This window comes from Polypterus senegalus, chromosome 12 (assembly GCF_016835505.1).
Source record: "Polypterus senegalus isolate Bchr_013 chromosome 12, ASM1683550v1, whole genome shotgun sequence".
NCBI lineage: Eukaryota > Metazoa > Chordata > Cladistia > Polypteriformes > Polypteridae > Polypterus > Polypterus senegalus.
In genome coordinates, this window is record NC_053165.1 from 122,167,112 (window position 1) to 122,193,395 (window position 26,284).

A 26,284-nucleotide genomic window follows, 5' to 3' on the forward strand; every position below is an offset into this window, starting at 1 on the left:
TCCTTTTCCTTTGTAGTACAGGCCTGCACATGCGCGCACCATGTGTGTTTACGGTGACTGTCATATGATTAGTCTAATAAGGAAGCAATGTTCGTGATACTTTAAACCTGGAATATCTGAATGGTAATTCTTTCAGGTAAACTTTTATTTATATGCTATACGTATGTTTTGTTTACGGTTGTTATGCCTTGGGCATTTTGGATTTTTTTGTGTATATTTAACGCATTACAGACGCTAACTTTACACCTCGAAAGAACCCCTTTTCTGTCTTTGCGACGCACAGTGTTTTATATTCTTATCCATAGTACATTTTTATTTAGTTTTATTTATGTTCAGTTTCAGAGTGTCGAAAAGAAGCTCTCGGTGCACTTCATTGGTTAGACGCCGTTGGTAAAGTGCATTAAGAGTTTATTGTTAAAACCTACCGTAAATGAAATGTAAAAACTAACTTAAAAATGAATAGCACAGACATGGAAGTGAAATATCTTCTTAACGGAAATGTTCACTTTATGTTATACAGATAACTGACAGGTCTTTTTGAGCCTCACCTCTTAAATATTTTAAACGCACGTATTTTTCGCTTGTGATTTTAGCAGTTTTGTGATTTTTTTTTGTGGTTTTACAATGCTATGCAATAGTGTGAGGACAACTAAAGAAGTTAAAGTAAAGCTAGTTATCTGAATCGTTGTGCAGGTACAGCGAAATGAAGTTATCGCATACTCCTTGGGGTCAGAGCACACAGTCAGCTATTATACGGTTGATTGTATTGCAGATCAAGGGCCCAATGGAGTAGAATCGCTTTTGTTAGTAACAGGATTCGAACCCACAGCCTTCTGAATACCAGCTTAGATCCTTTGCCTCAGAGCCACCACTCCCTTAAAGAAGGTGTTTGTTTGTGAAATAACATGTTGTAACATTTTAAATAAGGATAAAAATAAATGCAATAACAAGTAGCGTGTGGTTTCCAGAAATGTATCGACATCTTTTGAGGTAGCTAGAACAACCCCGGTTTACTCCCCATTCCTCTCCTCCAGGAACTCCAGCGATAAATTCTACAACACTTGGCTTTAAATTAGTGAGGCTGTGATTACAGGTTTATAGGCCCATGAACATCATGTGTATAGAATACAGAGATATTTTTACTGTTGTGCTAATCAACATTTAACACATTGCCCCTCCCCAGTGCAGTGCATAGTGAGCACACTTACTGTACCTTATGTTGAAACCTCTGTTGTCTTAATCTAAAATAACTTTTCTTAACCTTACCAGAACACTCCCAAAACACGTTAAAATATTTTTGTTTTCATCCAAGCCAGTGGTGCACTTTAACAAATAAATGGGTGCATTTAATGCTAGCCCCAAATACTGGGGTGCCTCATTGAGAGGTTTGCAAATGGGTAAATCAGCACACTTTGACAGACATAAAATCATACTTTTGGAACATCAAGGCCAAACTGGATCTTTTAGATGTGATGTTAAAGCAGTTGTAAAGACATTTTAAGAAACCAGGCAAGTTGAAGACAAAGTACAGTGACTACTCAAAAAAAGCCACATGTATTTAATGAACAGTACTTTAATTGTTGAATTTTAAGCAGAGAGAAAGAAATCAAATTAAGTGCATATTCAGCATCTGAAGTACACAGTTAACCTCTTCAAAGAGTCTTAAAAGTAGTGGGTTGCCACCATCTGGTAATTGGCAATGTTCTGTGCTGTATTTTTTTCATCAACACTGTGTGTTTCTAGTACTAAATTTTGAATGGCCAATTCATCACTTATAAAATGACATGTTATTGTAACATAAAAATCATTGGTTACAAAGGTCCATGAGTCAGTGATGGTAGCAGTGCTTTCTTTCATTCAGAGTCTAGTTTTATGGGAGAATGTACTTTTTCATATAGCTCATCTCTTCTGGAAGTTTTATTTTTTTCAGCTGGGTACAAAGTATTGTGGTTCATTGTAATGTATGAATTCTTTAAAATCTTTCCCCTCCATAAAGCTAAGAGCATGTCTTTAGCAACCCTTTTTGATTCTATCCCCGTAGTTCTACCCACTCTGCTAGAGTCACATTTTGGTTTAGTACTATTGAATGAAGTAATGCTGTTTTTGGCTAGTAGTAGTCTTAGACATACCACTGGCAAGCCAAAATAAAATTTATAAATATCTCAAAATTAATTTGTAATATCTTCAAATGCAATTTACTTTTTAAGACATCTGAAACTTATTTTGAGATAAGTTCCTTTACATTTTAAGATATTTGCAATAAATTTTGAGATAACTCAAATGCATTTCAGATTATCTGAAATAATCAAAATAATTGCGTGTGTATTTCAAAAAAATATAAGATGGAGTGAGATTATTTAAGGCATTGTAAACCATTAGCAGTATTTTAAAGTCAATTCTGAATGACACAGGTAGCCAATGTAGTGACATCAAAACTGGAGAAATGTGCTCAGATTTTCTTTTCCTAGTTAGGATTTTAGCAGCTGCATTCTGCACTAGTTGCAATCGATTTATGTCTTTTTTGGGTAGTCCTGAGAGGCGTGCGTTACAGTAATCTTGTCGACTGAAAACAAAAGCATTACTAATTTCTCAGCATCTTTTAATGATATAAGAGGTCTAACTTTTGCTATATTTCTTAAGTGAAAAAATGCTGTTCTAGGACCTCATGTATAAACAGTGTGTACACACAAAAATGTTGCGTAAGAATGTTTCCACGTTCAAATCACGATGTATAAAACCTAAACTTGGCGTAAAGGCACGCACATTTCCACAGTACCTTATACCCTGGCATACGCTAGTTCTCCGTTCGGTTTTGCAGACTGGCGGCACCCAGCGTCAAAGCAGTGCTACTGTTCCAGTGTGGTTTCCCTTTCTTTTTCAGATCCACATCCCTGACACGGCTTTATAAATACACTGAAATTAACCGCATATTGTTAATTAGTTAAATGCATCTGATTGTAATTAACCAGTAACAATATAATGGTCCACACAATGGTCAAACTATTCTAAATACAATAGCTGCTTTAGTGTTGTTACTCTCACTGCACCACCTTCTTCTTCTTTCAGCTGCTTCTGTTAGGGGTTGCCACAGCGGATCATCATTATCCATATTACTCTCTCTGCACCACTCAGAGTATTTATATCACTGTATCTGAGTGGGGAATCAAAGATCTACAGAAGCTGAGAAAGATAATTATCAGTATACAGCATCAAGAACACGCTGCCTCAGCCATGCTGTCTATTGAACTGCTCTCACACGGCAAACGTTTCAAAGCCTTTCCTGTACGGACCTCATAGTTCAGAAATGGTTTCATCCTAAGAACTATAAACGCACTCAATCAATTGCTCCTTGTAGAACTGTTTGTACTTATAAGTATAGTTACCTCACTGTAAACTTGCACAACAGTTATAATATTGCACATCCTGAGCCACTTTATATAGCGCATATTTACATATGAAGATGATATCATTTTTAAGATGAAATGCAGCAAAATGTGTTTTGTTATATTATACAGATAAAAGTTTAACTTAATATAAATATTGTTAATAATTAAACATGCCAGGACACGGTGCCGCAGCGCTAGCGAGGAGCTTGCGTTCCATTCACAGATTGTTCCTGCCTCTCACTGTATTATTGCTTGTGCTGGCGTGACTGGGTAGGATAGATGGACAGAATAATTAAACACGTACTACAAAGATATTTCAGTGTTCCTTAAAAGTTTTGAAGAATCGGCATTCTAAGCTTACAGATGGCTTATTGTCTATTACAGAGCTGATTGTGTGGCGATTGGGTATTTGGAGAAAGAAAAGTAAGAACAGGAATTGGGTGTTAGTACATTTGAATGGGACAGTACTGCTAAAATAAAGTATTTCATCGAAGGTCACGCGTGGCGCAGCAAGCATCTTGCGTGAGACATGAACAATCACTGCACCACTGTGTTCCCATGTTTAATAACATGATTTAACTTCTATCATCATGAAAATGATATCATGTATACATCTTAGTATTTTAATTATTCAGTGAGCTGTAATATCACAAACGTAATGGATTCTGTGTCCTGTCGGAGGAAGTGAAAGCCCAGAAGTACGTAGTGATTCACACACATAAAGCACATAGAAGATCAAATACAAAACAAAGCATTTAACGTGCTGCTTTAGTTACGATGGGATTTGAGAACCTAGTAGATTAAACGATTTTAAGATAAAGTTTATGATGTTCTACTTTAAAGAGAAAATAAACTATGTGATTAAAGTGGGAATTTCGAGATTACCCCCAGGCCGCCAGATGGAGCCCTTCCAGCGGTTTGGAGATGCCTCGAATGCCAGCAGGGAATCCTGGACAATGGAGTCTTTATTCACAGCCCTGCTGGATACCATGGGGGCCGCCAGAGGACACCGCAGGGAGGCTCAAGGAATATTTTCCCTCCGGGTTGAAGAAAAAGGAGTTATCCGACCTGGAAGTGTTGCAAAGTCACATGGACAAAGAGATAGAAACTCTTCTGGGTCACGAACTATAAAATGGACTATGGGAGATCCCAGCGTTGAGCTGATGTGGGAGGAAGGGTGACAATACGTCTGGGTGTGGAGGATTTTGATTATTGATGTATTATTGTGTATCGTTTAAGTATTGTGGAGTGGAGGGTGCTTTGTGCACTTTATTATAATAAAAAGTCAGAATTTTGGACTTTTATTTGGTGTTTGCCATTTTGTCTGAGGGTTTAAGGGGACGACAGCACCAACTATCTGTCACAGTGATCAATGGTATTAATGCGGCACTCAGATCTAAGAGGGTGAGAACAGATAAATGGCCTCTCTGTCTGCATATACCCGCAAGTCATTTACTTCTTCAACGAGTGCAGTTTCTGTACTGTGATTTGTTCTGAAATCTGACTGAGACTTATCAAGAACTAGCAAAATACCCGTGCTTCGCAGCGGAGAAGTAGTGTGTTAAAGAAGCAATGTAAAGAAAAGGAAACATTTTGAAAATAACGTAACCTGATTGTCAATGTAATTGTTTTGTCACTGTTGTGAGTGATGAGTGTTGTTGTCATATATATATATATATATATAATATATATATATATATATATTTACACACACACATATATAAACATATATATACATATACATACATATCTACATATATACACACACAGCTATTTCGTATCAGTGCAATACGCTGTTTGTTAAAACGTTGACTCCGCTCTTACGTGCAATAACAAATCAAATCATTCAGTTGTCTTTGCTCATATGTCATTTTAGAGCTGGACGCCTGGCATCTTTTTGGCCACAAGTTTGTTTCTGTTTGGTGTGAGGTTCTGTGTTGTGGAGATTCTCAGGATGGATTGCAGGTGCTCATCAGTGAGGCGACTCCTGTGTGCTGTTTTGTTAGTCTTTATCACTGAGAAGAGCTTCTCACACAGATATGTGCTACCAAACATGCACAAGGTTCGAGCCGCATGTAGACGGACTTTTTTTGTTCTTCAAAGTCACCAAAGCGCCGTGCAAACTCAGTGCGCAATAACTGTAGTAAGAGGTAAGTGTTCGGCAAGGCAGCTGAAGCGCTGCATTATGGGATCTGTAGTTTATTGTGTTACCAGCGCTTCATATACCCGGGCTTTAATAACAATAATACAGTATATAAAATGATCTCGCGGGCGGATATAATTACGCCGGGCGGATGTGGCCCGCGCCCTTGAGTTTGACACATATGGACTAAATAGAACTTGAAAAGATATATTTTTTCAAATGTGATCGCGCAATTCAGATAGAGTTGACGCGCACTACAGCCTGCATGCCTCAATGAGTCATCCTCCTCGCTCTTACTTTTTCCCGTTCATCTAATGAATACACTGAGTATGGCTTTACCAAAACAATCATTGATGGCTAATAAAGTATCCATTATTCGAGTATGTTGAGCGGGATATATATATATATATATATATATATATATATATATATATATATATATACCCGCGTATCGCAGCGAGAAGTAGTGTGTTAAAAAGGTAGAAAAGAAAAGGGAACATTTTAAAAATAACGTAACATGACTGTCAATATACAGTATTTGTTTTGTGAGTGTTACTGAGTGTTGCTGTCATCAAGGATTTGATTATCATTATTTCTTTCAATCAGGTTCGTATTTGTAGGATGTGTTGTGTTCAAGTTACATTCCGTGTTTGTCAATCGTTGTAAAGATGACAGGTTTCATTCATCGATTCGTTTCTTACTGCATCAATAAACAGCTCGTTTTCTTCTTTATCTGAGACCTGACACACTGCATGCACAGGTTTTTTTTTACACTGTCTTCCTTTAGCGGGACATTGACTTTTTCCACCGTGTGCTTTGTTTCCACAGTAGCTGCATTTATGAATATGCTTATCAGACGCTTCATATTTTTGCTGCCTTTTCAATTGTGTAATTCGGTTTTTGTTCAGCGTTCTTTGGAACTGTTGCTTTTTATCTGTGCACTGCGTCAGTTCATGTGAGCCACTCGGTGTACTTGCATCGAAGGTTCCCAGCTGTGCTGGTGCCATCTCGTGCTATGTCTATGGCTGTATTTAATGTTACCTTAGTCCTGGCACTTAAAACTTTCTCTCGCAGTTTCGCTGAGTTTGTGTCAAACACCACCCTGACCATCTCATCTTCCTCTCCATAAGCACAGTCCTTCACCCGTGAATATTTACCCGTGGCAGTTTGCTATTGGATTGCCGCTGACGGACGGCCTTATATGGGCAGGCACTAAATTACAAACGCCAGCGGCAGCCTGTCTATGAACTTAAAGTGTAGGTTTACATCGTGCTTTGTTTCCGAAGTAGCAGAACTCATGAATATAGTTGTATATGTCACTCGCTCGCTTCTTATTGTTTCGCTGCCTTCTCAATTATATAATGCATGTTTTCTTGAGCGCTTTTTTGAGGTCTTCCTGGTTTTCTATGTACTGCGTGATTACGTGGGAGGCGTGATGATGTCACACGAAACTCCGCCCCCACGGCGTTGAAGCTCATCTCCATTACAGTAAATGGAGAAAATCTGCTTCCAGTTATGACCATTACGCGTAGAATTTTGATATAAAACCTGCCCAACTTTTGTAAGGAAGCTGTAAGGAATGAACCTGCCAAATTTCAGCCTTCCACCCACACGGGAAGTTGGAGAATGAGTGAGTGAGTGAGTGAGTGAGTGAGGGCTTTGCCTTTTATTAGTATAGATAGCATGTTTGTTGAGGTGGTCATTTAGCTGCATAATTACTGCCTTCTCTAGAATTTTACTTAAGAAAGACAAATTAGAAATGGGTCTAACATTTTCAAAAGCTGAGGAATCAAGATTATTTTTCTTGAGTAGGGGTTTAACTACAGCAGTTTTAAGACAGTCTGGGAAGAACCCCGTATCTAATGACGAGTTTATGTCAAGAATACTGTTAATTAGCACGTCGGATACTTCTTTAAAAAAAACTTGTTGGTATTGGGTCAGAGATGGAGGTGGAGGGTCTCAGTTGAGAAATGATTTTTTATAAATCAGGTAAATCTATCCTGGTGAAATAATTTAATTTGTTTCTAATGGAGTACTGGGGCTTAAGAGGATCAGTGTTGGGGAGATATACTATATTAATTCTAATATTATTAATGTTTTGATTGAAATGCACAGCAATAGACACGCAAGTTTCACTGGAAGTATTTTGGAGGCATTCCATTGAGTTACCTGGGTTTAGCAGACGATCAATCGTAGAGAATAAGACTCTGGGATTACTAGCATTGTTATTTATAATTCTAGAGAAATAGCAGTGCCTCTCAAGACAGACTGTGTTATTGTATTCTGTTATTTTAACCTTTAATATCTCATAGTGGATAGTTAGTTTAGTTTTTCTCCATTTATGTTCAGCTCTCTGGCATGTTCTCTTTAAATCAAACACTCTTTGGGTCTTCCATGGTATAACAATGCTAGAAGATTTTTTAACTGTCTTTTTCAGGTGTGACTATGTCAGCAGCAGCTCTCACCATAGTATTAAAATTTTCCACATTATTATTTACATTATCCTCGCTATTATAGTTAGCACTACAAATGGACTGGTTGTTTAGAATGTTTGTAAATTTTGAAGCTGCTGATGAATCAAAGAAGTGCTTTTTAACAATATGCTTCTCGTGAATATTTTCTGTCATTATTTCTATATTAAATAGTACAAGAAAATGGTCTGATAGACCAATATCAATGATCTGCTTTACATCAACTTTTAGTCCTTTAGTAATTACTAAGTCTAACGTATGACTTGCTTTGTGTGTAGGCTGACTAACAAGCTGTCACAAATCAAAAGTGTCCAGGAGGTTCATAAATTGTTTCACTTTCGGGTCACACTGATTATTGATATGAAAGGTAAAGTCACCAACTATTAAGAACATGTCATAGTTCATAATTATAATTGACACCAAGTCTGAGAATTCCTCAAAGAAAGACGCATTGTACAGTGGAACCTCAGTTCACGACCATAATTTTTCCAAAACTCTGGTCGTAACCCGATTTGGTCGTGAACTGAAGTAATTTCCCCAATAGGATTGTATGTAAATACAATGAATCCGTTCCAGACCATACAAACTGTATGTAAATATATTTTTTTTAAAGATTTTTAAGCACAAATATAATTATACCATAGAATGCACAGCATAATAGTAAACTAAATGTAAAAACATTGCATAACACTGAGAAAATCTTGAACAACAGAGAAAACTAACACTGTAAGAGTTTGCGCTATAGCGCTACGATCTGCTCGCTAAAAACATTTTTTTTAATGAATTTTAAGCACAGGAAAAAAAATGAACATTTGAAAAATCCGTAATTTAATAAACCACCAAGAAAAGTAATATTGCAACAGTGCACACTACGAATCGATCGCTGTAAACAGAAGTGAAAACAAAAATAAGCCCAGTGCATTCATTAACTGTCTTCTCTATCTTATGCGTCCAGCCCCTCTCTCTCTCTCTCTCTCTCTCTCTCGTGTGTGTGTGTGCGTATATATACTTTAAAAGGACACAACACCTGACATTTCACCAACGTTATAAGGACATCTCGAATTACAAGGACACACCTAATATCCTCATAATTCAGGCTGCATTTTCTTACGTTTTATCACTTTCTAGAGCCCGCCTGCACTTTTTTTCCGCAAGTCTTAATTGACCAGATAACCTTGATTCTTGTGTGTAACCTGTGTGTGCTCATTTTTTTTCCCGCGCCCCTGTAGGCTGGTTGTGGCATTGCAACTACTAATGGCGCTTAACACAAAATCACACAGGCTAACTTATGCGCATGCGTGTAATCGTGCACTTCAGATGCGGAAATGCATTCTGGAAAGTGTTTAGCATAGTTAAGTTTTATTTCAATACAATTCAATGATTTAAGATTGAGATTGTTTATTAGTTAGAAAAAGTAATAAATATATGACGTGAAATGGCTTTATATTAAATGTTTGGATTTTGACGTTTTCATAAAACGCCGCCGTAATAAGCAATCTTGATCGTCCAATATAATCAAATTTTTACTTAACGATTAAAAGATTGTTGAATATGGTGTTGTAATATTTATTTTGTTATTGACTATTTCCGTAATTACTGTTGCATTTTTTTCGAGTATGTTAGAACACACATAGCCTACTGGTAAATGTGGTTTATGAGTAGGGTTGCCACCCATCCTTTAAAATACGGAATCGTCCCGTATTTGAGAATGAAATTGCCCTTGGCCCCCAAGGGATTTGGCTCCCGCTGCAGTATGCGTCCCTTATTTTTTTGTATTAAAAGTGGTAACCCTATTTATGAGGGTCACCTGAACCAGTCCTGCATCATGAGAACATCACAGGAGCGTCCTTGTAATTCATTATGTCATTATAACGTCGGTGAAATGTCAGGTGTTGTGTACGCACACACCTTTCCAGCCGCTGTTTCTGAGAAGTGTGTATAACGCTGTGTCCTGCACGAGTTACAGCGAAATGCGAGTTACTATTTAATCACAATAAAGAAGTTGCACACATGAAGTACAGTATATATCAACCACCACATTGTTTGTGCAAACGCTTCAATAAGTAAACCTTGCAACGAAAAAGAAATGAGAAAGAGAGCGTCTCCGTTGTGAAATATATTGCAACGGCGCTGGACAAGTTACATCAGCCAGGGATCAATCGCCAAAAGAATAAGCTGCCATTTCATCTGTAACAAGTTATAAAAACGACAGCTTTGCACTGTCGCAAGTGCATTTTCCAGCTGGCCTTTCATTCCAAGATCCTCGTGAAGAGCAGAGAATCGATCCATTCCGGTGCTCGGCACCGACGCTGCGATAATGTATATCCGTGCTCAGAATGACAGACCTGCACGTTGAAGACAAGTTCATTGACAAAATAAAAGGTAAGGATATCATTCTACACAGTTTTAATTATTCTACATAGTCCTAGTGTTTTATGTTACAGTGTATATAATGTGTTTATTTCCTGTTCTTTTTCAGGTCGTGGCGTGTTTGCAAAAACGTTAATTCTAAAGGGTAACTTTGTTACAGAATTCAGAGTTTTACTTCTCAACCAAGAAAAACTAGAAAAAAAAATGTCATTTGCTTTCTTCCATGTCTGAGTACTGGCTCGAATACAAATGGACAAGGTGAGCCAGTCGTGCTGAACATGCAGTAGGACAGTGTAGGGAATTTGTATGCTGCTGTTATTAATGATTTTTAAATACAACACGTATTACTATGAGGCAGAGTCACAACTGAAACTTGTTGCAAACCTCAGAAAATTTAAGAAACCAGTGATTCATTTTACAAGAAAGAGAGACATTTTTACTTGTGTTTCATTATTTTTGCATGTAAATTCTAGTAACAAACTATTGCCATGCTTTAATTCTAAGAGTCTGACTTTAATTATTAAGCCTGCTGAACAGGGGAGCAATAACCTAAATTGCATTTGCTTTGAAAGTGTAAAATTTATCCTTTAACATATTGGACAATACTTTACTAAACATTAGTTAGTTTTTTAAATTATGTTCCTAAAAGTGTTTTAAAATATCTAAAGTAACTGTTTTGTTTTTTTGTGATAACAGTACATAATTGCAATCTTGGTGACCGAAAAGGGAGAGACTTTGTATTTTTACAAGATGTATTGTGTTTTTAAGATCAGTAATTAGCTCTGAACTGTAGAAATGTTATTAGAAGTAAAGGTTTATTGGCTTCTAACCATTTTGCTCCTTTCAGATACCACTTGGGTTTATCTGTTACTGTAGATATTTGATATAATTTCACTTACACGTATTTAGTTTGACTTATTCTAAAAAAATCAGGATATATTGGCTCAGGTGTTGCCTAAGTTTTGCACAGAAATCTTGACAACTCTGTGAACATGTGTACAATTTATTAAACTTGTTCACTTTTTGATTTTCAGAAATACATTTCTGAATATTTCTTCACTGTGCCACCTTTACGTAAAAATGTGGCTGTTTTTAGCAAGAACTTTCCTGTTTGTTTCAAATTGTAAAGCCTCTCTCCAAGCTTTTCTCAGTATGACAATGTGAACCTGCAGCTCTCACATACTCTGTTTCTCTACGCTGGTGGGCTGTGGTTTCATGTCACATAACATCTACTGTACCACACAACACCACCTCAAGTATGCTAAGGACTTGATCGTTAGTAAAATGTAATGCAATGACTCCTTAAGGATTCTCCTTCATGGTTTGATTGCCTTTGTACAGTGCACATCCAGTACCTAAGGTTCAAGGGACTCTGTCAGTGCCCCATCAACTCTCAAAAAGCTAGCAATGCACACTCTGAGCTGCAGATCAGCATCAAAAGGAGAACCTGCTCAGCAGGCAGGACTTGAGGGTCTCTCAGTGTGAGGTGGGCTTACTGGCACACTGTGTTACAGTTTAATGGAGAGAGAGTTGTTAGTTTGGATTTTTGATGAACATTACAGTTGGATTTCATTTTGAAAGTCTGTGTGACAGGATGTGACTTATAAGGACGGAACGTATTTAGAGGGACATGTTGGGTGACTGATTTGTGTTGCTCTGAGAATAGCAATCTGTGTGTGTTGGTAAAATATTGTGGTTTATGAAGACACTTGAGTTGAGAGGACTACATTGTGTCAGCTTAAGCATCTCCACATTTCACACAACCTTAACAAATATTGTATGGATGTTATGTGGGATTATCTGATTTATTGTTACATATTTAAGCACATCTTGTTTTTGTTATGTACAATAGTAATAAATCAATATACCTTGCTTTGAATACATATAAGAGACAACAAGACAGTAAAATCTAGTACAGAAGTAGTAAAACCTAGCTAGTACTTTTTGTTTTAATTTTATTTTTAACCAAAAGATTTTTAAGAATTGTAACTGTTCTGACAACAGCAGAGACTTTATTTAGTGCTTGAAACCTCATATAACTTTATCTAATTATTTATTTATTTGTTTGTGTGTTTCAATCACATTTGTTGTAAATTAGTGTTTGGAAAATTACTTGACACTTTAATATAGAAATCATTTTCAAAATTTCTGTCCTTCGGAAAAAGAAAGCTGCCAAACTAGATAACCGAAGATGAAGACGGAATATCTTATGGTATGCTTAAATGGTAAAGATACCAAAATTCATATTTTGATTGGCTACCGTTTAACACAATATTTCTTTCTTATAGAGGAACATATAAAGTTTATTGAAGGAAGGTTTAAGACCGTGGTCAAAGAAGGACATATCTGCTCTCCTGAAACACTTCAATATTTTCTTCATTTTAGTGAAAAAAAAAAAATGTAAAAGAGAGTTTACAATAAAATATTTGCAGATTTGAATATGTGTGTTTATTTGTGTTTTTCCTAACTGCAGTATTCTTAAAGACTATACAGCAGAAGTGAGAGATATATAGCTATATTTTTTTCCTCATGTACAGTGAAATTCTTGCTTGCATGTTTGAGTAATATGCAGCATGCCACTGCTGAAACTCTATATTTGTCTGTATATGTATGTATGTAATAAATATTTCAAAGCAAATGTTACCAAAAGAGATTTGCTGTAAAAGTTAGTTATTCATTGAATCCAGACTGATTATCTTATATAGAGGTTGTCTCTTTACACTTAGTCAAATAGTGGTTATTTTAATAGCTTCATTGGCTTAGGTTTTAAAAAACATTTACAAGTACAGTTGATTTCTATAATTTTTCAATTAATTTAAGAGAATGCACTAAAAATGCCTATGGCATAATCAAAGTTTTTCTTAAAGCAGATCTTGAACAATGGGAAACAAGAATAATGTATTTCTTTAATTAAGTAATTCAATGCTAGAACAATTTTTTAGTGAACAGGTCATTAAACCACACCAACTACTTCAATCTTAATCTTAATTTAGGAATTCATTTGCTATATTGCAATCATGTATAATGTCCTAGGACAATTTATTTATAGTCTGACGCCTCACATGACTTGTCAGGCCCAAAAAGACACGTATGTCAATAGCGAATATAATGAAGTTTAGGTATAAAGCTTTGTGTATCATATCCTATGTATGATGGTGAATTTAGGGATTCATTTGCTATACTGCAATTACACACAATGTTCTAGAGTCATTTGTTTGACCTTTCAGGCTTCATTTCGTTTGAGAGGTCTAAAAAGACTTATACATACATAGTGAATATACAGAATTGTGGGTAAAAAATTCTGTTTATTCTATACCATGTATCATAGTCAATTTAGGAATTTATTTGCTATATTGCAATCATGTATAATGCCCTAGGACAGGGGTCCTCAATCACGTTCCTGGAGAGCCGCAGTGGCTGCAGGTTTTTGCTCCAACTCAGTTGCTTAATAAAAAGCACATATTGCTAAAGTAACACTTCTGCTTCACTTTAGTGATTTTGAACCCTTATTGCTTAATTTTCTCTTAAACAGCTATTTTAAAAGCTCCCTATTATCAATAACATGCAAATGACAAGAGAGAGCAGCATTTCTCAATGTAGCTTATTTACATTTACACCTGTGTGTATTTATCTGCACTATTGGGTTTAATTAAATACTTGGAAGAAAAATGAAGAGAAAAAAGTGAAGGACTGAGAATTACTCGTCCATTTTAGCCTTCAAATCATTTGCATGATAGAAAGGGAAAGAAAATCTAGGATATGAGAATGACCTGACATAGCAGAGTTAATTTAATTTCATAGCTTGTTAGTGCTTTATTGGCAAGAATTGCTTTCTAATTAAGCAACAGGTCAGAACAAAAACCTGCAGCCACTGCGGCTCTCCAGGACTGGGATTGAGAACCCCTGCCCTAGGACACTCTACTTGTAGTCTGAGGCCTCACATGACTTGCAAGGCCCAAAAAGACATGTATGTCAATAGCGAATACAATGGAGTTTAGCTTAAAAGCTGTGTTTATCATATCCTATGTATGATGGTGAATTTAGGTATTCATTTCCTATACATCAATCATACACAATTTTCTAGAGTCACATATTTGTCCTTTTAGGCTTCATTTTGTTTGAGAGACCAAAAAAGTCCATAGTGAATGTACACAATTGTAGGTAAAACATTATGTTTATCATATCCTATGTATGATGGTGAATTTAGGTATTCATTTGCTATATTGTAATCATGTATGATGCCCTGGGACACTCTGCTTGTAGTCTGAGGCCTCACATGACTTGCAAGGCCCAAAAACACATGTATGTCAGTAGCGAATATAATGAAGTTTAGGTATAAAGCTGTGTGTGTCCTATCCTGTGTCTGATTGTGTATTTAGGTATTCATTTAGTACACTGCAATTATACACAATTTTCTAGAGTCATTTATTTGTCCTTTCAGGCTTCATTTCGTTTGAGAGGCCAATAAAGACTCATACGTCCATAGTGAATATACAGAATTATAGGTAAAAAATTCTGTTAATTCTATACCATGTATGACAGTCAATTTAGGTAATTATTTGCTATATTGCAATCATGTATAATGCCCTAATATAATCTGTTTGTAGTCTGAGGCCTCACATGACTTTACTGGCCCAAAAAGACACATTTGTCAATAGTGGATATAGTGGAGTTTAGCTTAAAAGCTGTGTGTATCATATTCTATGTATGATGGTGAATTTAGGTATTTATTTTCTATATTGAAATCATGTATTATGCCCTAGGACACTCTGCTTGTAATCTGATGCCTCACATGACTTAGCAGGCCCATAAAGACACTTATGTCAATAGCGACTATAATGAAGTTTAGGTATGAAGCTGTGTTTATCATATCCTGTGTATGATGGTGAATTTAGGGATTCATTTCCTATACATCAATCATACACAATTTTCTAGAGTCACATATTTGTCATTTCAGACTTCATTTCGTTTGAGAGGTCTAAAAAGACTTATACGTACATAGTGAATATACAGAATTGTGGGTTTAAAAATTCTGTTTATTCTATACCATGTATCACAGTCAATTTAGGAATTTATTTGCTGTATTGCAATCATGTATTATGCCCTAGGACACTCTGCTTGTAGTCTGAAGCCTCACATGACTTGGTAGGCCCAAAAACGCACTTACTGTATGTCAATAGCGAATATAATGAAGTTTAGGTTAAAAGCTGTGTTAATCATATCCTATGTATGATGGTGAATTTAGGGATTCATTTGCTATATTGCAATCATGTATAATGCCCTAGGTCACTCTGCTTGTATTCTGAGGCCTCACATGAGTTGGCAGGCCCAAAAAGACATGTATGTCACTAGCTAGTATAATGAAGTTTAGGTATAAAGCTGTGTGTATCATATCCTGTGTATGATTGTGAATTTACGTATTCATTTGGTATACTACAATTATACACAATGTTCTAGAGTCTTTTGTTTGTCCTTTTAGGCTTCATTTAGTTTGAGAGGCCAGAAAAGACTCATACGTCCATATTGAACTCATAGAATTGTAGGTAAAAAATTCTGTTTATTCTACACCATGTATGACCATGAATTTAGGCGTTATTTTCCTATTTGTAGTGTTAGTCCTCATCTGAATTGAACGGCTCAGAAGGACATGTTAGCTAATAATTAATTTATTGAAAGTCTTTATTTTGCTCTTTATTTAACTGTGAAATTAGAGTTTCATTTGTAATTATAAATATTGTAATTATGCACAATTCTCCTGGGCAATGAAATTATGTATTGTTTATTGTCTTGGTCGTAATCTTAATATATCTTAGTATGTTTGTGGTACATTTTTTGTTGGTGTGCTGTAGTAAAATTTTGATAAATGTTTCCCTTGTTTTGTGTGTTTTTATCAATGCCTTACATAATATCCCAAGTTTCCTATGACATGTTTTTAATGACAATTTACTGTTTCTTTGCTAATGATATATGAAATGAGTGTAACTTAAAATCAGGTGTAGGTTAGTTAGGAGCATGTGCTGACAGTGCTTTGGCACACCCAACACTTGACAACAATAATTGGCAATTCATTATATTGAACCTTTACATTCATTCATGCAGTCGGACTACAGCAATAACTGAGAATCTAGAAACCATGTTTTAAGTAATAATAATTCCAATTATTTCAAATCCTAATATATTGTATTAAAAACAAAAGTTTTTATCAGTTGCTTTTTCATAAATGATATTTGGATTTTTTATTTTTATTTAAAAAAACTATTAAAGGCATTATTTTTAATAATTTAAGTCTCTAATATTTGACTTTCCTGGAGCAATTATTAAGCCGTCATTTCTAGTACTCACAAATATTTTGGTCCCTTTAATGTAGTGTGTGATTAGGAATTTCTGTGTGAAGTATATGTCCTCATAATCATCATATGTCCTCATAAACAATAATAAATTAATGTCCCCATATACCTGTAAAAAGTCAGGTCAGGAAATATAAGTCATATCAAGAAATTCAAGTGGAATGTATCTTAATTAGGTCATAAATATAACTTGTATGCATTTTTTTTAATGATAACATAAAAGGAAAGTGATATCCTCATAATGCAGGATTGGTTCAGGTGACCCTCATAAACCACATTTACCAGTATGTGTGTGTGTGTGTGTCTCTCTCTCTCTCTCTCTCTCAGGCACGTGTGTGTCTCTCTCGTGTGCCTGTGTTTGTCTCTCTCTCTCTCATGTGCCTGTGTGTGTGTGTCTTTCTCTTGCGCGCCTGTGTGTGTCTCTCGCTCGCCTGTGTGTGTCTGTCTGTCTCTCTTGCGCGCGCCTGTGTGTGTGTCTCTCTCTTGCTCTCACTCTCACTCTCTCTCTCTTGCTCACTCGCTGCACAGGGAGAGAGTGAACTCGTGCAGAAATCATTGGCGAGCACAAACCGAAAGGGAAACTGGCTTGTTCGTATACCGAGTGTGTGGTCGTGAACAGATTCAAAAGTTTGGCAAACGTTTTGGTCGTAAACCGATTTGTACGTGTTCCGAGGCGTTCGTGAACCAAGGTTCCACTGTATTTAGGAGGTCTATACACGGATAATACTAGAAACTGAAAAACTCCATGAATATCAACGGCAAGATACTCGAAGGACTTGAATTTACCAAAACTGACATCTTGACACTTTAACCGGCTAGAGTAAATGTTTGCTAAATTGCTGCCTTTCTTACCTTGGTGATCCACATGAACAAAGCTGTAATTCGGAAGCGCAGATTCGATCAAAACAGCCACGCAATCGGAACTAAGCCACTTTCACTTAGTTCAGTAAAATCAATTTTCCTATCACTAATAAGATCATTGATGGAAAACATCTTGTTGGTTAATGCTCTAACATTTAATAAAGCCATATTTAATGTTTTGTAAGAACAGAACTGAGTTGGTTTTGCATTATGGGTATTTGAGATAGAATAGCATTTTATGATATCTCAAGTAGATTTCCAGATATCTTGAAACAAGTTCCTGCGCAACTGAAAATGTATTTGATGTACACTCAAAATGTACAGAAAGTTATTTTAATATCCCTGAAAATACATTTCTGATATCTCATACTACATTTTTGATATCTTAAAACTGAGCAAGGAGTTATTTTGAGATATCTTGAAATATAATTCAGATATCATAAAATAAAATTCTGTGCATTTTGAGATATCTCAAAAACATAATGAAACAAATTAAATTGAAGCTTGGAGCTACCTGCCATCTGCAGTGTATATTGTGTAGGCTGTACTTGTTTGGATGTCGACTGAGATTACATTTATGGGTGACGTTGGGATAATTGACATCTCAAATTTGTTGTGTTACAACAAAACTTCTGAACTGTACAGCTTAAATTTGGCTTTACTATTATCCAGTTGTTATTTACCAATGCACTGATTGAATCTGTAGGAAGTCCACACATCTGATTTAAGTGTCTATCACTACTCATTGTTGAGGAGGGCACACCATTTTATGCAGTCCTACATGTAGCCGGACCCTTCTCATTCTATGTGAGGTAGTGCTTTTTCCATTGAAAGCGTTAACAGGTATATTATTGACATCTGTTGAATTAAACGATAAAAATGAATATAAGCAAAAATCAACATATAGTAATTGAGTAGGATAGAGACTGACAAGATCGATCTTTACAATTTAAGAATCAATATCGAATCATTATACAAAAAATAATGATTAATTGGAAAATCAATATTTTTACCCAGGCTTAAAGGCTATGCCTGAAAATCAATGGAAAAGTTGTCCTCTAATGTGACATGGTATTAAAAGTCTTAGAGTGACTTAGACTGACTACCGAGTCCTGACCTCCGTATAACTGAGTGGATTACTGGGAAAAAGAGCAAAGAATAGAAAGTGTCAACGTTAAAAAAATAGCAGTGGAGATTTCTGTAAGAAGCCTAAAAGAATTTACTACAGGAGTACTTGAACAGTTATACAGCAGTGTACCCAAGGGATTTAGTTCAGTTTATTAATGATTACAAAAACTTGTTTTTATCAGGTTTTACCATGTCTAATGTTTTACAGTGTTTTTTGAGAAGGAGGTAAACACATAGAGTGGAAGGCTACAGTCTATGGTTCTTTGTAAAATTGTTCTCCCTGGATATTTTCTGAACACACTTGAAGTATATTCCACTCTAGGCATACAACAGCTAGTAGTTTACCCAAAAAATAAAGGAAACATTTGTCTTTGGATAATCCGAATGTATGTGTGTTCCACCCCATGCCCAGAATATAGATTTCAGCAAATGTGAATCTGCAGTTTAGCAAGTTTTTTGATTATTCAAATTATTTGTGTTTTATGTGACTATACAGGACACTTCCCAACGTTTATTACACAGCTTCTTATTTTAGTGATAAGTAGAACTGTCTAATATTATCACGCATGTGTAGCATGTAAATTGAATACCTGCTGTTTAACATGCTAATTACTGATCAGTGAGTGTATTTACATACAAACATAAAACTAGGTAAAGGGAGTATCCCAGTTAATGCAGAAAATGTTTTTTAAAATCCTATTTTGATGCTGAAGTATGTTTCTGAAGTTCTTCTTTGACGAAATGCTCCAATATCACTAACCTACACAAAAAAAGAGTTAAACATCATCATTGGCCTTCATGAATCCAAAACAAGCATGAAGCTTTTGGTAATTTTCCTGTGTTTTATAAATACATTTAGTCTTTCATGTGCTCTGAAATAAATTACTTCTCTCCCCTTTTTACATCCTTGACCTGAGCCTTCAATGATTTGTGGTTTGAACTATGGCTACTGCTTCACCTGTCACACTGTTTCAACATATCTTCATCATATAGCTTAATTAAGACAAAACTGACACTGTATTAATTAGTTTCTGTTGAAAGATTGCATGCAACGCACTCATTTCTCATTTGCTGTGTGAATGTGTCCTGCAAATGAGTGGATTACTGGTACGTGTGCTTTTTGCCTTCAAGAAGTGCTGCTGGAATAATAATAACACACATTTTTTTTTCTTAAATAAAATAAGTATTACATTAGGTTATTTGCTAACCTCCTTAGCATTACATTGTAAGTCAAAAATTATATAAAAAGCATTGCATTTTTTGGCTTAAAAAATTTAATTTATTAAATCTCATCTTTCTGCTCTAAAACATGAAAAACACTAAAAGTACAAGGTCAGAACTGTAGAAAGTACAATATTGATACAAATAATAATTATTATTAATAAATATAAAAAGAACAGAACACTGCACATGTTTGAGATTCAGATTCACTAGAATCACTTTCCGTTTCACTCTCCGTTTCCGTTTCACTGCCTGAAGACAGATTTACTTCATCATCACTGCTGAGAGGTGTTTCTTAGATGCTATTATGAGGCTAGTAGAAGACGTGTCTACACCATTGCCCAGGTAATGCTCTAGCCTAATGCTTATGTACAATGCCTATACTGTTCCTCGAATAACGCTCAACAGTATCATTGTTGGCAATTTTATAGCCAAAGTAATCCTTGTATCTCACGCGAGACGTGTCTATACTGTTGCCAGAGTGACACTCAGGACTAACGCTTTTAACACATTTTTTTTTTTGTTTTTTTTTCAAACCCAGTGATGCTCAGGTGTAAAACTAAAGAGGTTAAAAATTAATTGGATTACATAATGTGTGTTACTTTTACCCACAACTTAAAGTTTCAATTTCTGAAATATTGAAGCAGATTATTTCGGGAGAAGGAATAGTATGATGTCGCTTAAACATTTGCCTCAGAAAATGTTATCATTGTGGACAGTTCTTCCTGTAACTTCTAAAAGTGTGTGCAAAACTAAGCAGCTGAAAATAGTGCAACAGATATGCACAGTTCAGAAAATATTGAAACTGTGACCTGATTAAATGTTTATATTGCCAAATAACCAGGTTATTCTCAGAGAAATCTGCATTTGTTAACCTGGTTTCTCTAATTGGTATAAGGGTAGTTATATAACATTTTTGAAACCTGGTTTCTGTGAATAACCAGATTATTGAAGCTCATGTAAATGCTCTCAGTATGAAGCTTTAATATTGTGTATTCTAATAATTATTTAAATGCATATTCATTGTCGTGATATTTGTGTTATTACCCATATGTCTGCACTGTTTATTGATCCATCCATTATATTATGTTCATTTAAATTGTTAGTATAAGTCTTAAAACAGGCTACATTTACATCCAGCCTTATAAAAAAGTTAAACTTCAATTAAAAACATTTACATAAACACATACATCGGAATAGTGTGGTTGGACAAGGTGGTGTTCATTTTAAATAACGTTACATCAGATTGAAATGTGGCAAAAAACATGGTGTGCCATGCTTCTTGTTTAAAATGCACTTTAGAAGAAACTCAATGAAACTTTCTTAAATTGAAGGCTAAAAACAAGTGGAAGATTATTTTTGTTCTAAAATTGGTAAAATATTCAGGAAATTGAGTTGGATTGTTTAGTGAATTCGCATTTATTTTGTCTGCTTTTTACCTGTTGAGCTGAACATTGGCAATTTGTATTTGCATTGTTATGAAGCTAGTTGCCAAGGAATTAGTAATCGTCATTTCTTAGAATTACCAGAGCTTACGAAAAAACTCGTAGATCCGTCCCACCTTAAATCGCTTCTTAAAATCGTTTCCAGCACTCCACCAGCGTCTTTTGTCATCTAAATGTGCTGATAAAATCGGGCTGCAAGCAGCTAGCTATTCCATCCACCCACCGACTTAGAACGTGCACAAACTTCTCCCAGCTCATTCCTTGATTGATTTTCTGGGAGTGAAGTGGAGTTTTACACTGGAAATAATAGATCCTTATTTGGAACACACGCATTTCATGTGTGTTCCATTTCTACAGTAATCTGTGTAAACACATTTTAAAACAAACGTTTTTCATATTCTAGTAGTAAGTGACAAAATGTAGACATAAACTATATAATATATGAAGCCTGATGTCCAAATATTAAAGAAACACTTTCACAAAATGTTCAAATATAACAGAACAAATGCACGTTTATTCTAAAGTGTACCTACAGAAACAAAAGCCACCTTAGCAGTCCATACTGACGCATATTCACTACAACTGGTGCGGTGGCGTAATGGTATCAGCTGCTGACTGGGAATCAAAAGGTCATGAGTTCGATCCCTCACGATTCTGTACTATTTTAGAATAAAAACATAGATTTGATTTCAGTCTGTAACAGCCGGTGTAATTTATGATATTAGTAAAGGTTAGCTTTGTTTTTTTTTTATTCACTTTTCATTCTCTCAGTCGCGTTCAGGATCCTTCCCTAAGCTCCCCCCCCAATCTGACACTGCTGTTTTCACATAGAGACATGCTATAGCTCTGCAGTGTATCGCGATACATTCTCTTACCAATGGTAGCGAAATGAAGTGTTTGCATGCACTTTTTGTGGCATTACACATGTATTTTTTGAGCATGTCCGTGCCAAATAAATAACATTTGAGCTATAGAGTGCCTTTATGTGAAAAATTGGATTACATAAAGATGCACTACAGCTCAAATGTTATTTATTTGGAGATGCGCTATAGATGGAATGTTATTTATTTGGATCACATAAAGATGCGCTTTAGCTCGAATGTTACTTATTTGGATACACGCTATAGCTTGAATGTTATTTATTTGGATCACATAAAGACACGCTATAGCTCGAATGTAATTGATTGGAGACGCGCTATAGCTCGAATGTTATTTATTTGGAGACGCACTATAGCTCGAATGTTATTTATTTGGTATGGACATGCTCAAAAACTACATGTGTAATGCCACAAAAAGAATGCACATCGCACTTTTGCCATCGCTGTACTTTGTATATGTATATGGGAAGCTCTGGATTTCACATGTGCCTTTACACTGTAGGAAGTGAGTAAATAAATAAAGGTAACTAAAGGTAAATAAAGAATAGAAGCTTGTTGATGCTGCATCATCTTTTCTTTTTCCATCACCTTTTCCTTTAAGAAGCGTTGTACACACTTCTCTCTATGCTGTGGTTTCTATTACACACCTGAAAGAAAGAGACAATATATGTTAAAACATCATCGCACAAATGCAATATTATTTGAAAACGAACAGCGTCAAATCGGGTTTGAATTTATGCTGGCGCTATTACTTAGAGTCAGATCAGGAGCTTATTCAGTGTACGCAAGAACATGCAGGTGGCCAGTTACTGTGTGCTACATACAACATGCTGGCGGCGATCAACGCACATTTTAAAAAAAGCTTGTGATAGTACAAGCAACCGGCCACCTGCATGCTCCTGCCGCACTGAATAAGCTCACGCCTTCTGGTGCACGATGTCAGCGCAGCAGTGGAATATAAAGGAGACAAATGCATGTGACATTTTGAAGAAATCATTTTATGACCTTAATAGTACCAATCAGAAAACATCGTTGCACTAATGCAATATTATTTGAAAACTAACAGTGTCAGATCAGCTGTAAATATATGGCATTTCGAAATGTTTGCTTTTTTCAGTCTGATTCTCTCAGTCAGACTGCATATTTGTCTCTTATTCAGTGCGCTTATTCAGTGCGTGCAAGAACATGCAGGTGGCCAGATGCTGTGTGCTACAACATGCTGGCTGTGATCAACGCACATTTTAAAAAAAGAAAGAGACAAATATAAGTGACGTTTTGAAGAAATCATTTTATGACACGATTTACCTTTATTTATTTACTAACTTCCTAAAGCCTAACGTCACAAGTAGTGTGCAGTGGGCATGCTCAAAAATGTGTGTAATGCCATGAAAAGTGCCTGCTGACACTTTAGTATGCAAGCAATGGTATGTGCATTCTTGCTCCGATGTAGAAGGGAGCTGAGTTTACCTCTGTTATAGCGTGTCTATGTGAAAACAGCAGTGTCAGATGCGGGGGTGGGGTGTGTTTGGGGTCATGATGGCTGAGATAATAAAACTGACTAAAAAAAAAAACAAAGCTAACCTTTACAAGTAACATAAATTACACCAGCTGTTACAGACTGAAATCAAATGTATGTTTTTATTCTAAAATAGTAAGACTAAGAGCAGTTTACTTCTCAAAACGGAGAAGTGCAGGATCGAACTGACGACCTTTTGATTCCCAGTCAGCAGCTGATTCTATTATGCCACGGAGGCAGACATAATAAACGGGTGTCAATGTTGCATGTTAAGGTGGCTTTTTGTTTCTGCAGTTATATTTTTGAATAAAAGCGCAATTGTTGTGTTAGATTTGTACATTTTGTGAAAGTCTTTCTTTGATATTTGAACTTCAGGCTTCATATATTATATAGTTTATGCCTACATTTTATCATCTACTACTAGAATATAAAAAACATTTCTGTTTTAACAATGTGTTTACACAGATTACAGTAGAAACGGAACAGACATGAAATGCGTGTGTTCCAAACAATGATCTACTATTTCCACTCTAAAACTCCACTTCCACTCTAAAACTACATTTCACTCCCAGAAAATCAATCAAATCAATCAAATCATCAAGTTTGTGCACGTTCTAAGTCGGTGGGGGGATGGAATAGCTGGCTGCTTGCAGCCTGATTTTATCAGCACATTTAGAGGACAAAGGACGCTGGCGGAGAGGTGTGAACGATTTTAAGAAGCGATTTAAGGTGGGACGGATTTATGAGTTTTTTCGTAGGCTCTGGTAATTCTAGTGTTTAAATGTCTGTATAATTGGTAAAAATAACCTATGTGTTTACCTGTTGACAGATGTTTATGTTCTGATTCAATATAAAATGTGGTGTAATTATTTCAGTGTGTATTGGGGGTGTGTTTTTTTTTTTAAATGAACAATACAACAACAACAACATTTATTCATATAGCACATTTTCATACAAAAAATGTAGCTCAAAGTGCTTTACATAATGAAGAATAGAAAAATAAAAGACAGTAAGGAAAATAAGTCAACATTAATTAATATAGAATAAGAGTAAGGTCCGATGGCCAGGGAGGACAGAAAAAAGAAAAAAAAACTCCAGACGGCTGGAGAAAAAAATAAAATCTTCAGGGATTCCAGACCATGAGACTGCCCAGTCCCCTCTGGACATTCTACCTAACATAAATGAAACGGTCCTCTTTGTATTTAGGGTTCTCACGGAAGGACTTGATGATGATGGTCATGTAGACTTCTGGCTTTTAGTCCATCAATGTTGGAGCATCATGATGCTTTACACCACAAAGAAACCAGAAAAAGAAACAGAAGAGAGAGTAGAGGTTGGTATGGATTTTAGAGCCACCATGAATAGTTATTATAATGAATTGAACATACAGAGTTTCAGGATTAAATTAAAGTGAAGTTATGAGAAGGCCATGTTAAAGTAATGTGTTTTCAGCAGTGTTTTAAAGTGCTCCACTGTATTAGCCTGGCAAATTCCTATTGGCAGGCTATTCCAGATTTTATGTGCATAGCAGCAGAAGGCCGCCTCACCACTTCTTTTAAGTTTTGCTTTTGGATTTCTAAGGAGACACTCATTTGAGGATCTAAGGTTACGATTTGGAATATAGGGTGTCAGACATTCTGATATATAAGATGGAGCGAGATTATTTAAGGCTTTATAAACCACTAGCAGAATACCCGCGCTTCGCAGCGGAGAAGTAGTGTGTTAAAGAAGGTACGAAAAAGAAAAGGAAAATTTTAAAAATAATGTAACATGGTTGTTAATGTAATTGTTTTGTCATTGATATGAGTGTTGTTCTCATATATATATATATAGCAAAATACCCGCGCTTCGCAGCGGAGAAGCAGTGTGTTAAAGAAGCAATGAAAAGAAAAGGAAACATTTTGAAAATAACGTAACCTGAATTGTTTTGTCACTGTTGTGAGTGATGAGTGTTGTTGTCATATATATATATATATATATATATATATATATATATATATATATATATATATATATATATATATATATATATATATATATATATATATATATATATATATACACACATATATACACACAAATACATACATACACACACATATATACACACAAATACATATATATATATATATATATATATACATACATACACACACACATATATAAACATATATATACATATACATACATATCTACATATATACACACACAGCTATTTCAGTATCAGTGCAATACGCTGTTTTTAAAACGGTTGACTCCGCTCTTACGTGCAATAACAAATCAAATCATTCAGTTGTCTTTGCTCATATGTCATTTTAGAGCTGGACGCCTGGCATCTTTTTTTGGCCACAAGTTCGTTTCTGTTTGGTGTGAGGTTCTGTGTTGTGGAGATTCTCAGGATGGATTGCAGGTGCTCATCAGTGAGGCGACTCCTGTGTGCTGTTTTGTTAGTCTTTATCACTGAGAAGAGCTTCTCACACAGATATGTGCTACCAAACATGCACAAGGTTCGAGCCGC

At 35.7% G+C, this 26,284-nt stretch overlaps 1 protein-coding gene across 4 annotated transcripts in view; it reads left to right on the forward strand.

The window, feature by feature from the left end:
- Nucleotides 1-26,284, forward strand: part of spg21 (SPG21 abhydrolase domain containing, maspardin) — a 159,464-nt gene continuing 133,180 nt past the window's right edge. For 3 of the 4 annotated variants that reach the window (XR_005636041.1, XM_039773342.1, XM_039773343.1), the window contains exon 1: nt 2-136. Coding sequence is in view for 2 of the 4 variants with exons in the window: in XM_039773342.1 (XP_039629276.1) it covers nt 121-136 (16 nt within the window). In the remaining 2 variants the exon portion in view is untranslated. Of the gene's footprint in view, nt 137-26,284 lie in introns of all 4 variants that reach the window. The other variant, XM_039773344.1, reaches the window with a different exon arrangement.